Genomic DNA, 13,931 nt, shown 5'->3' with positions numbered 1-13,931 from the left:
GAAAGATTGTAAGAGGGCTGAGCGAACATGGAGAAGGGACTAAAAAGATGGAGATAAAATGGTGTACTTAGCTAAATTAAAACTCTATCATAAAGCGATCTGCTCCAGGCATGCTACATTCTATGCGGAAGAAATCAAAGCTAGCTCTAACCCCGCTAAATGTATTCTTGAACTGGTGCAGGAACTTCTGAGTAATAGAACTCCTGCTGCTAGCATTACTTCCACACAGCAGTGTGAGGACCTTGCCATTTTCTTTGTAGAAAAGGTGCAAAAAATATATAGGTCATTTCCGCAGCACTCTCTGGATTTGCACGCCTCCACTAATACCAATGCTGGTGGTGCTACCCTGAGTCTTATACCAGAAATCACGAATGATGAGCTGGCTAAACTCTGTAGGAAAGTTAAATCTGGCTCTCCAGCAGACCCTATGAGGCCGGCACAATTCATGGAGTCTCTGACGCTTTTCCAGCAGCCTTTGAGTCTCATACTTAACCTGTCCTTTTCTATAGCTAGTGTTCCTACTGCCTGGAAACAGGCATGGGTCTCCCCTATCATTAAAAAGCCCACCCTAGATCCTTCTAAACCAGATCATTTTAGACCGATTTCCCTGCTCCCTTGGGTGGCTAAGCTTGCTGAGGCCCACGTTAACAATGTGCTGTCGCAATTCATGCACCAGAACGGCATTCTGGACCCATCTCAAAATGGGTTCAGGCCGGGCCACAGCACCGAGTCTGCCCTACTGGCCACGACGGAACATCTCCGGACGATTCTCGACGCCGGTCAGAGTGCTGCGCTGATTCTTTTAGACCTCAGCGCGGCCTTTGACACGGTATCGCATGACATTCTATTATATCGTCTGGAGGCAGTCGGAATTACTGGTCTCGCCCTGGAATGGTTTTGTTCATTTTTAAAGGACAGATCCTTCAGCGTGTCGGCACCTCCGTATCTTTCTCAGTCCCATCACATCGGTCAGGGAGTCCCTCAGGGCTCTGCACTCAGCCCGTCCTTTTTTAATCTCTATGTACAACCGCTTGCGGCAGTAGCAAAGGAGTGGGGTCTCACGCTGGTATCATATGCAGATGATATTCAGCTGGTCATCACTCTTACTGAAGGACTATCTGCATCGGCCACGAGATTTAGGGACGGGATGGCTGCAGTTGCCCATTGGATGACTGACAACTGCCTGCAGCTTAATGGCAAAACGGAGGTACTGCTTGCAGGGAAGAACACCACCCATTGGAATCAGCATTGGTGGCCATCCTCTCTGGGCACCATGCCAGCACCCAAGTCATTAGTTAAAAACTTGGGAGTCTGGATGGACTCCTCGCTCAGTTTTCAGACCCACACCAAGAGAGTGGCAGCCACCTGTGTGGGTCTGCTGAGGGGCCTTAATCCGATTCTGAAGTTCTTCCACTCAAAAGTATGGCAGCTTATTGTCCAGGCTACCATTCTTTCACGTCTGGACTACGCCAGTGTGCTGCTCTTGGGTGCAAACAAAGCTGAGATAGCACGTCTGCAGAGAGTTCAGAATTTGGCAGCAAGGACCTTGGTAGGTCTTCCCCGTAGATGTTCTGCCAGAGCCACAATCCGAAAGCTACACTGGCTTCCAATTGACTCCCGAATCCAGTTCAAAGCTCTCTGCTTGGCGTTTAAGATTCTTAAATCCAGGTGCCCAGACCTCCTGTGTCCGTTTCTAACTCCATATGTGCCCCAGCGGAGTCTGCGCTCACTGGGACAACTGCAAGTAAGTGTACCGCGTACCAAACTATGCCGCATGGGTGGGCGCTCCTTCCGGGTTCTAGGAGCCAAGCTTTGGAACTCCTTGCCGCTGGGCATCCGTGGCATGGAGAACCTGTCTACCTTCCGGAAAGCTGTCAAAACCCTTCTGTTTCCTCCCCCTTAGGGTTGCTTTCCCGGCTTGGCCTGCCTCTTCGGTACTGCACTTGATCTACCAGCGCCGGGACGCCCCTTTACTGGGGCAGCTGTCGCGCTTACACAAACTTTTAACATAACATAACATATGATCTTTCCAAATCCCCCTCTGCATTCTTGTCCACAGCATTAGAAACCGCCAAATCCTCACTTAAAAGAGCAATATGACTCAACAAGTCACTAACCAGAGGGTTAATAGAAAAACTCTCAGGAAGCTCCATATCCCTAAAGCCAAAAGATACAGTCTACCTAGAAATAGGTGCATTAAATAATGCAGACCGTTGAAACTGACAAAATACATCCCCACTGGCGAAAGGCTATTCTGAATCTGTGGAAAGTTGCAGGTTAGCAGACAAATAACCAATAATGGGTTTCATTTTTTCCTCATGAATATATTTTCCTCTTGGAGCAGAAGAGTTATCAGGAGATCCACGATCCTCTTCATCATAATCTGGAGAAGCCCAGGAAGAAACCTATGAAGGGAAAGACACTGAAAACAAAGAAGAATCCAAAGACGTGTGAGAACGATGGAGGGATTCCACTCTACCCCTTTATCACTCATACACCTCTGAGAGCGACTTTACCATCTCCTGTAATTTCGGGTCTTCCAAAGGAGAAGAGAGAAATCTGCTGTGAGAGTGCCCTCTGATACCATGCAGGATTTCTGCTGCCTCAGGAGACTGAGTAGAAGACAGATGCTTCGTTCGCAGAGAGTTTGATGATGTTTTCTTTTTTTCCTTTTTTTGCAGTGCTGAAATAACTCTACAAGTGTACCAGAGGACATTGATACTTTGGTTCAAGTACAGACTTTGATGTTCTCATAGCTAGTAAAAGCATAATATCTCCTTATCAGAGCCCCCACCTAAACATTCAGTAGGCAAACTGGGTCAGAAGCAGATCAGTTCCTAGCAACAACCCGATCATTGTTGATTCTGCATTGAGTTGTATTCTATACAAGCACCTCACACTATCAACGACCACATTTCCAACTTAGCCTGTTCATAAGTATCAACCAGTACATCCCAGAACCACATTTCAAACTCTTCTTTCAGGCCCTAATACTGTCAAGAAAGGACCACTGTAACTCCCTGTTAGTAGGGAATCCACGACTTCCACCTCGCTCCGGTCAAAATCGCCCTTTATGTGACCCACAGATTAATCTTGGTGTAAAGAAAATACAGTTGTGGATCACCCACACTGAATTTGTTGAATTGGCTCTTCATTGATGCAAGGAACGGATTCAAATTTGAAAAAGACATCTGATCTGAGAAGCATGAAAACCCTCCTTCTAGAGAGTAAGGCTATAAGGAAATCTTAACCGCTGAAGCAGTCCTTCTCGAAGAGTGCTGCCAGAATCTGGAAATACAGTCCTCCAGATAGCAGAGTTTAGTATTCTATTAAATATTCATAAATGAACTGAAAATCCTACTAATCAAACAGAACCTCCCCCCACACACCCAACGAACCCGAGTGAAGATCACAGATCATGTTGATGATGGGGTTGCGAAGCAAGATTAACATTTGTAATCAGCTATTTATTGTATTGATCAGTGACGTGGAATATTATTTTACATTTGTGGACCCCGAGCCCCATGTTTGTTCATTTCACATTATTCTCTGGCAATTATAAGAATTGAAAATGCACTGCATGTCCCCATTGTCATTTGAGTCATATTGTGAATGTAAACAGTTGGAACCTAATGAAGATCTGAATCATAGAAAGGAGGCAGTCCCACAAAAAAACATTCACACTTAAGAACAACAGGCACTAATTGGTAAATACCTTAATTGTTTGGGCTTACTGTTTAAATTAATTTGAGTTATTTTGTCAGTCATTACACTGGAATTATGGGCATTTAATATGACGATAAGGCTTCAGACAGCAATTCAGACCAGGTTTCGATCCAAGTTTGAAACAAGTGCACTTTACGGGTTAAATTTGGGTTTTTTCAAATTTGAAGTTGCTGACTATCCAAGAATGATCTTCTGAGGAAAATATGTAATCTTATCAAATCAACCCCCCATTTCTTTTATTTTGCTACAGCTGTTAAACCTGTCCTGTTCAGGACCATGCTATTGGCTAACCTGGTAGCTCAGGCTTTCAAAACTGATCACAGCAATAGTTACTGTAGGCTTAAGCAGTTTGGTTATTTTGTCTGGACAGCATCCGCCAGATCATGTTTGAGGTTGGGCTTAATTCTGTCATTGCCTATACTGGAAGTTTTACTAAATCAACCGCTTTCCCAGTTAAGAGACCTAAACTCCCTTTGTAAAAACCCATTGAGCCCAAAGGCTGCAAATGCAAAAGAAGGTTACATCCATCAAACCTCAACTCCTTATATGAGAAATTATTACTTTATGGTTGCCTTACCTCTGCAATATTTCAACGTGAGGTGGTCTGACTCTGTTTTGACAATCTATGTTTACATATTAGTTTCATCAGAGGCATTTTCTTCTCTCAAATTCCATTTACCGAGACCAGAGGAAGTGCTACGTGAGGGTTATTTTTGCCATTTTTGAGTGGCCCATAGGAAATGTCTTTTTGAGTGTGCAAAAGAAAAACGTTTTGAAGGTTTCAGAATAGCACTGCTTTATTTTATTCAGATAGAAAACATTATTCCCTCAGATTATTTTTTTCCCACTCGATACCTCGTATTCATACTTTAAGTAACTTCCACAAAATAGTTGTTAAAAATAGATGTAGATGGCTACAGACATAATGCTACAACCACTACAATTACTACACAAATAGCATCTTTACTTTCCTTAGATTGTTCTACGTGTCATGGGGAAAATGGAGAGTTGCGCTGCTCAAGAGAATTGGTGGCATCTCTAAGTATAAACAACGATCCTTCTGCTGAAAGAGGTAAAGTAGAAACTCGTAACTTATTATTATATATTATCTTTTGTTCTCGAATCATGTTGTCTACTGTGGCAGATAGTACAGAAATATCAAACACACCTGCCAAAGCATGTATTCATCTAAGGAACTTGCTAACCATGTACATTTCTGTAAAGCAACGGAGGGCTTCATGGCCGAACTTAAGCACCCTATTTTGACTAAGCAGGAGAAAACAGTTTACTTAACAGATCTCTGCATGTGATAGCCTATCACTGCATAATTAGTACGCTGTATGAAATGCTGAGATTAATATAGCCAATCAAAATGCTTACATTGTTAACAGTAACTGTGTCCGCTTGCATTCTGTGTTCAGTGTGAATATGAAGCCGGGCATGAACCAGAAAGAGTCCAATAGCCTGTTTATCTGCTGCTGTTCGGGAAGATTAGGGCGGGTTCCAATAGCTTAATGGCCCACATTCTTTTGAGTACGAATTGCTGTTAATTACTCTAAATCCACACTAAATGTCCTCCTATAACTTGGGACCATAGTTTTGGAATTGACAATTTACTGCAGCTAGCGTCCTGTTTCCGAGGGGGTTACCGCTGTTAACTCCAAAAGCAGCTGTCAGTTACTCTTAATTGATGTATGCTTTCATTTATTGAGGTTGAATATATTCTCATTGTTTGCTCATCTCAACCGGTACTGCAGCAACCAACCCAGTCCTTTTGAAGCTGTAGACGTGGCATTGGCAGAAACCATTCAGTCCAGTAGGGACTTCTATCTTCCAATTTTTCTTTTTCTGCTGCAGCGACTACAAAGCCAATTTATTTTAACTCTTGCCTACATGCTAGGAAGCACAGTATGATATTTCCTTGTGGGCTGGAGATCCATCGTTTTGGACTGGTGGGTCTTATAAAATGTTCAAACTGGGTTATGCCCTGCCCTTTTATTTCATCACCTCTCTACCTTCCTCCCACATCGGAGTTACTATCCGGGGAGCATTCTGCATTTCTGATGCAGGAAGTCAACCGTTTATTGTTCAGAGTGTTAGTGAATTAGTGCTAGATTCGGAGGAGGATGCTACTGGCGTTACTTTTTTGTTCCAAGGACGCACGGATGTCTTAGGCCTATTTTGGACCTCTGCCTGTTGAATGCCTTTTTGAGGAAGGACAGATTTCAAATGTCTTCTCTGGCTCTAATCCTGTCAGACCTAGATCAAGGAAACTGAATGGCGACCTTGGACTTGCAGAACTTGTATTTCCATAGACATGTTCTGCAGTCCCACAGGTGTTACCTGTGGTTGAAGGTGGGGCAGAAATGCTTTCAATTCACTGTACTCCTCTTTGGCCCCTCGGGTGCTCATGAAAGTGATGGCAGTGGTCGCTGCACCCCTTGGGAGATTTGTATGACATGTTTTCCCATACCCTAATGACTGGTTGATAAAGGATGGCAGTGGCACCTTAATCAATCAGTGGAGTTGCCAGTGTTTTTTCAAAACCCAGACTCTGTAGCAGAAAGAGCTCTACGCACCCAAGATGTTAAAAGAGCCCTTCTTTAGTACATTGACAGAACTAAATCCTTTCGCAAAACAAAGCAATTGTTTATAGCTTTCTCCCCACCGCATAAAGGCAATCCCATCTCTAAAGCTGGTATTGCAAGGTGGATCATAAAATGTATCCAAATATGCTATCAAAAAGCAAAACGCACATTAACAATTCCTCCTAGAGCGCACTCCACACACAAACTAGGAGCCTCTATGGCTTTCTTAGGGAACATTACCCTAGAAGACATCTGTAAAGCAGCAACATAGTCTACAACGCACACCTTCACTAAACACTACTGTGTTGATGAGCATGCCAAGAACAGATGCATACTGGTAAGTAGCATTTTCCTTCTGGTGGATACCCTATCTAACAGTAAATTGGATTCCTTACTGCCCTCCCCCTTCCCTGTTCTGTAGAGTGGCTTCCCTAACATTTGAAAAGGTCAGAAGTTGGAAGATTGGCACACTGTCTCAGACAGCTTGTTCTACACTCTGCTCCTGAGGGCATGTGTGACAAACTCCCATCAGCGCACGGGGTGGTACTTACATTTGGCTTTGCCCTATCAATTCCGGAGCAATGTGCAGTCACTGCATATTCATGTGGTGCCACTTGTGTGTGGAGAGAATCTACTGATTCACTCTGATACCTGGGAATATTCTCGAAGTGCGAGGAACCTGTGTTTAGATCCACCAGAACGATTGTTCATTAACTTGTATACTCTGAACTCCCTCAAGTACATGTTGTACAAAGCAAAACATCTGTTGCAGACCTATTTCGTTGCAAATTGAAAGTGCCTTTAGTGTATATGTAAGCTTCCTGTGGCATGACTACACATGTTTCTCAAGTTACGCCAACAGCAGCCTCATGTTTTATATTTTAAAAGTGATCTTACATTCTAGCTCATGAGCTGGATTGCCTTAACATTGGGAGGCATCTGTGAATTAATTTTTCGACCTAAAAGCAGACACCTATATCACTGCTGTCCAGTGCGTTGCCCTCTTCTCTTTGTGTCTCAGTGCTATTGGTAATGAAAATGGCTGACTCTGGCTTCTCACAGTCCAATAGTCCACACAGAAACCTCTTTGCATCTTTTACCACTTGCCTTCAGATCCATGGCAGATTGGGCTCACAACCAATTCGTAGACATCACTGCTTTAAATAATTTGCACTCATTGACAGGCTTTGCGTAGTAAAACAAATAAAAATGTATGTTGTATTGTGTTGTCTGACACATCATAATTTCTCAATTTTTTTCTCTTCAGAAAATCATTGTGTAAGTCAGTGTGTCTCTCAACGGTGCATTCTATCAGAAGAGGAGCACCGTTTACAAACTGGAGAGCCACAACTAGCAAGGCATGTACTGCTCTGCTTACTCCTCGTTGTAGGCCTTTTTGCCGTAAGTATTAGAGGATATCCGGTGCACAGTGCTTTTTACTTTAAAAAAAAAGAAAAAAAACTAGATTTAAAAATCTTTCTAAAACATGAATGTGTATGGATCAATCCCCTTTTTATTTTTACTTAGGTGTTATTTAGGATATAGAAATCGGCAAAAGTATAACAAGTATTGGCAAAGGTCTCATCTATGTGAGCTCTATTTGCTTTGTTGGAGTGGTGTGGTGTCGCATTTTGTGGCGTCGATTAGAGTGGCATTGTGTGGAGTGGAGTAGCGCTGTGAGGAGTCGAGTGACATTGTGTGGTGAGACATGGAGTGGCGTTGTCTGGAATGGAGGAGAGTGGCATTGCGTGGTTAGAGTGGTATTGTGTGGTTAGAGTGGCATTGTGTGACGTGGAGACTCAAGGGATCACAGTCGGGCTTCGGAGTGTAATGAAGCATGTGTGGCATGAGGTGCAGGGCTCTGGTAAGATTACAGAGGGTCCCTGTGACAGGCCATTTGTGGGTGCTGGGTTACTTCACTGTGTGAGAGCACACCATTTCTGTCCCCATAGTCAATAATCCAGATTCCCACTCCTGTTTGCAAACTTCTAGTGACTGGGATCTTGTATTGTTCTCAGCTGCCTGGGGGGCAAGAAAGTCTAAAATTGAGCACTTAAACTTCATGTGATATTTATCCCTCGTTTCTCATTAACCAACAATTAGATGGTAACCAAATCATTTAAACTTTCATAAATCTGCCACTCTTTCAAGGATTGAGAAGTAGATTCATGTATGTGAGTTTTGGCTCATTCATTGTCTTTGAGATGGAACTGCTGCTACTGGCATCTTGAGCAACCATACATACACTGAGTAATATCCATAACATAGGGAGGGTGAGCAACTCTGATGTCAGACGGTCAAGTAAAGTTAAGACATTAGGGGTAATCTCCAGCAGTTTCCTCTCTATCGAGGAACAGGTTAACCATCTTTTTTTATAATATATCTTATTAAAGCTTTTTTATTTTTATAGATCAGTACATAGCAGGAGAAAACACGTATTAACAGGGTTGCAATTTAGTTTGGGATGTACAACACAAAAAGATGACTCATTGAAGCTCATGCCAGTTTCCGTGAATTGACAGTGTTATATTTGTTTAACACCTGTCCTGGGTGGTATATAGGTAGTTTACTGTGCTACACAACATTCTCTGGAGGGTAACGGTTTTAATATATGGGGACTCTTCTCAGACGTATTCGACAGAGTTTTCTTCACTGGGTGAATTTCACATTCAATATACTCAGTAAAGGCTCATTATAGTCCCTGTTGAAACTCCTGGGGTCTGTGGCTATCCACAAGCCAAGATATTTAATAGTTTTTTTTCTATTCTTTGAGGCAAAATAATTCTGCTTTTGATGACCACCCATTTAAGAAACATAGAGATTTCATCCCGTTTCTACAGAACCTTGAGTTTCTTCGTAGGCGTCAAATCTGTGTTTTAAACTAGTCCGTGAACTGTGTGGGTCTACCAGATACAACAAATTGTCATCTGCATATAGCAATATTCGCTCACTTTTAGTGTCAAGCCATCAGCACCCTAAATGAGGATGTATCAGACACAATTTGTGGGTGACAGGAGAAGCAGGGACCACTGGCCCACAACCCTGGTGCTTGAGGTCCCTTGTCCATGGGAGTTGTGGGATCTTTCTGTACTTGACTCTCAAGGTAGTGAGCTTGAGCAGTCAGAGACTTCTCAGAAAAACAGTGCAGGGGTAGAGACTCAGAAGTCAAATAGCAGACACAATAAGTCATTATCCACCCCATTGCTTATCACAAGAAATATTAATCATCACAAGGTTGCGTAGGTTGAAGTGCAGGGGCGGGTTAACTATGGGTGCAGATGAGCACCTTTTGTGGTTTCTGTAACCTGGTCAATCCATATTTGCTTTGCTAGAAACGTAGAAAGTTTTCAATTATATATATATTTGTACTTCTGTAAATTGTGCCAAATGTGATTTACTTTACAGAATCTCTCCAGTTGTCTGTGGTGGTTATTCAACCTGGAACCAGGAAGGCTATACCTTGAACTACAGTTTTTTTGTGCCGTCTTCAATTTTGGTCAGGTGGGTACTATCTCTTTGACCTCATGTTTTTCTTCTCCTGCTCTGCTACTGTTGTAATAATGAACAGTGCCAACCCTAGAGCTGAGCTGGTGCCAGGGTTGCTGTTCACGTGGGCCTGCCTGGGCTCATCCAATCCATGTAGATAAGTCTTTCACCTCCCCTGTGCCGATAAAATGCCCCTTCCAGCAGTCACTGTTGCTGATCAGGGATGTCTTCTTAAATAAACTGCTCATTTGAAACAACATTCACCCTTGAACTAGCCTAACCTCAAGGCACAGTGCAACAATACAATACAATGCACTGCAATGTGAGCCAACATTCAAGGTAAAGCAGACTGTCCATTTCTTTGACTTTGGTCAAGAGAACACTCGAGGACCTCTGTATGGTCAACTTGAGACAGTGAAGATGCAGAAGTCTAATGCATGCATTGGTAAACTGTGAATATGTACTTATGTGAGCACAAACGTACATAAATCGACTTAACAGATTACGGCGATACTTTGTCAATTTTTTTCACAGTGCTAACATTGCCATAAGCCCATATCTGTTTTACCAGGTGTGGATCCGCATCTAGTAAATCTGCAGCACAGACTGGCAGGGGATGTGGTTAGAGCCACAGGCCAGTCCCCACGAGACCTCTACAGCACCACTGGGGAGCTGACAGTGCTGCTCGTACCACTGCCCTGCCCTCCTTAAGGCCCACTTCAATCCTCCTAGACATGTACCAACTGCAAGTGGTTAATAGCAGAGGAAAATGGTCTGATATTTTCTCTCAAGGTGTAGTTTAATGCGGAAAAGGGAAAGATATTTACTGATACCAACCAGAATGCTGTATTTTGGTCCCCTAATGTCCCAGTATCCCTAAACCAAATTACATGCAACCAATAACGCGGACTTAACTGCTCCAAAAAATGATTACAGTACAATAATATAATTATCAAAACAGCGTTAAATAAAGTGCACTGTGTTCCATACTCAAGATTTGTGCTGTTTCTTCAAAATTATTCTGGTGCAGATGGAGGCTAAAAAGTAGAAAATGTTCTGCTCCGATCCCCTATTTTATGGTGTTCCCATTACTGTGCCACACTACTCAAATCATAATGCAGACTACAGGGGAAGCTGGAACAAGCTGGATAGAAGAGAATGCTGGTTTTCAGTGACGTTTGTAAGCAGACTCCTCTCATCTGCAAAAACACTTAAGTGCTTTGACTGCTGCATATAGGACACTCCATCAGGGAGACCTCCAGAATTGAGATGATTGGAATGTACTTAAAAGGGCAGCAAACCATTGTGTGAAATCCAGTGTAATGGGGGAAAGCCTTATGGTGAACTAGGTACCAAACAGTAGACAAGACTGAATCTTTAACTCCCACCTACACGTGCCCATAGACATCCTGCTTAAAACTGTCCATGCAGAATTTTCAGTGTGGCATGCTTGAGCCATGGGTAGCTTTGAAGTTCATGCTTAAACGGTTTGACATGTCTAAACAGTTCCACTCTGTGGTGTAAATAAGTGGGGATGTTGATCTGTTTTGGTGCACTCAGTTTATAATATGATAGGAACCCTCAAAGATTTGGTGCCCCTCAGGAGATGACTCCGAATCCTGTGCATAGACATTTATGGACCAGATGGTTGTTGTAATATGTGCGAGCTTCTTTTATGCCCAGGACTAAAATTATTGCATGCCATGATGCTCTTCTTGTAACCCTTTTTGAACTTCTCTTTGTTTTCACAGGGATTCATCTCTTTTGGAATTTTTGGACTGGATAAACACTTGATTATACTGCCATGCAAAAAACGGTAAAATAGAACATAACGCTTTAATAGTATATTGTATCTTAGAAATTGAACAGATTTTGTTGAGTCAGCTACTGGCATTGGTGGGTTATGGATCAAACTGAGGCATGGAACCAGGATATAAGTCTGTTGTATGTGTGCACATTTATATTGCTTCTACTAAAGTAATACACAGCACAGCTTTCCACAGATTGATATTTTATTATAGCTCCTCTAACTGCCTAGTAAATATTATTTATTGTGTTTACATTTATATTGTTTTCCAGTCTTGCATTCCTGTGGGGTGGAAGTGAAGTGCTAGCAGACACAGAAGGCTCTGCAGTCCCTGAAGAAATACGGATGACTTGTAACCAGTTCGTCACTTATCATAAGGATCTCTGTGTAAGAAATATTGTCAAAGAGAAGAGGTAGGTAATTTATCATAACTGCCTGTAAATCAAGTTTCATTGCTAAGATTTTTCAAAATTTGTTTTAATTAACCCTTTCCTTGCGCCCGTCGGCCGTCGCAAGCACTACCTTTGTAGTACTGCGCACGTCCGTTGGCCGACGCAGCCCCGCCCACTCAATGGAACGCCCGCACCACGGCAGAATTTTCACCGCCGTTAAGGTGTTAAGGTTTAATTTCCCGGTACTCATTACAACTATGTCCTCCATGGTTCATTGTGCAGGATTGGCAGTGAAACAACCCCCTTTCCAAAACAAATTTAAAATCGGTTTTAAAAATAAATGTAGCTGGGATTCAGTTGGATTTATTTTAAGTCAGGGCTAGGAGGGTTAGACATGCATAGAATAATTTTGCCAAATGGCATTGGGTGTATTTTAATGCTGTGGCGTAAGCCCCAAAAGAAATTCACATTTTTTTGTGTACCGACTACAACATGCAGCATGGGGCAATTGCTCAGCCATTTGCTCATTTGACTGTAACGGCATGCACACAAAGTACTTTCCCTTAGTGTCTGGGAGTACGATGGTAATGTGTGCATTTTCAGTTAGAAAAAATATATATTTTTGATTGCTTTTAACCAATGGTTTTTTAACATTGACGAGGCCCTGGCAGTTTCCCCAATACAGTTTAGCGAAAACCATTATAAACAAAGCAACATTGACAGCTGGCACCACAGCCAAACCTACCGTCTTTTCCAATGCTTGTTTCTGTACGACTTGGCTTTTACAATATATATCGAGTCGCAAAACTATCTCAATTAATTTCAGTCATCACTTAAATATTGTAGTTTTCCTTTGTGGCATCACAGCGAAAACCGTTAGCTAAAGATTTGTAGATCGAATGCATGTTGGTAAAGCCACATTGAGAAGAATTCTAGATCCTTTCCTCCATTTTTGAAGAGCAACTGAAAAATAGTTTTAAATTTTTAAGCGTCTGCTGACATCTGTCCATTTATTTTTTTACTTCTGATTTGTTAAGCGCGCAAATACCCCTAGGTGTCTTGGCACTGAAGTTCAGTGTAAGCACAAGTGGATCATGACCTAAATCTGAAAAAACATGTTTTAAGACCCTTCCTGAAAGTTGACAGTAAATTAGCTGACCTGATATGCATGGGAGGGAATTCCGGAGTTCAGCAGTTCCTTAACTAAGGTTTCGGCCACCCCAGTTGGATGTGCAAACTCATCAATCTGGCATCAGTAGAACGAAGCTGTCTGCAAGGTTAATCCCATTTAAAAATATTTTTTAGGAAAGTGGATCCTGCATTATTCAGTGCCTTGAAGCCCACGCACAAAGTTTTGAACGTAACCCGGCTCGCAACTGGTAGCCAGTGTACTTTCAGAATTTCTTTGGAGACTGATTGGTATGTAGGCAGGTTCAGCAGGATCTGCTGCTCAATCTTCTGAGTCTGAACCTCCCAATTGACACATTTGTTAAATCAGTTGCTGGACGTGTGCAGTAGAACCATCACTAATTCAAATTTTTCCTTAAAAATGTCGATGACTGCATTAAATGAGTGTTTGCCAGCTTTTTAAATGGAAAAGTGAAGACATTCAACATTTCATTACATCACATGCCTGAATAAATGATGGAACACGACCAATTAGTATAAAATAGCAGTATTTGCTTTATCAGACCACTCATAATTTTTTTTTTATTAGTTGTCACTAACAAAGTGTGCCAAAGTACGTTAGTGTCAAGAAATGCTTGATCTCAAAATTGATAAAACTACCTAATGATCGCTTATTTATTGCCTTTACTTGTATCTTATGCCATGCAGTTTGGCAAAAACCTGTGATTTAAACTTTTAGATTTTCTTTTCATTCGTTCTGCTTTAATTCGGCACTTAACACATTTTCTAAAAAGACCTTGTCTC

The 13,931-nt window shown here is 42.1% G+C and overlaps 1 protein-coding gene across 6 annotated transcripts in view; it reads left to right on the top strand.

The window, feature by feature from the left end:
- The window catches only part of GPR155 (G protein-coupled receptor 155), a 283,844-nt gene that overhangs the window by 262,973 nt on the left and 6,940 nt on the right, over nucleotides 1–13,931 (top strand). For 5 of the 6 annotated variants that reach the window (XM_086956156.1, XM_086956160.1, XM_086956159.1 and 2 more), the window contains exons 11-15: nucleotides 4,703–4,798; nucleotides 7,582–7,715; nucleotides 9,720–9,815; nucleotides 11,552–11,616; nucleotides 11,880–12,020. In XM_086956156.1, the coding sequence (XP_086812282.1) occupies nucleotides 4,703–4,798; nucleotides 7,582–7,715; nucleotides 9,720–9,815; nucleotides 11,552–11,616; nucleotides 11,880–12,020 (532 nt within the window). Of the gene's footprint in view, nucleotides 1–4,702; nucleotides 4,799–7,581; nucleotides 7,716–9,719; nucleotides 9,816–11,551; nucleotides 11,617–11,879; nucleotides 12,025–13,931 lie in introns of those variants that run through there. The other variant, XM_086956161.1, reaches the window with a different exon arrangement.

The sequence above is a fragment of the Lissotriton vulgaris genome, chromosome 2_1 (assembly GCF_964263255.1).
Source record: "Lissotriton vulgaris chromosome 2_1, aLisVul1.2, whole genome shotgun sequence".
Lineage (NCBI taxonomy): Eukaryota > Metazoa > Chordata > Amphibia > Caudata > Salamandridae > Lissotriton > Lissotriton vulgaris.
The sequence above is the reverse complement of the archived record's forward strand: the minus strand, read 5'-3'. Positions and strand labels throughout refer to the sequence as shown.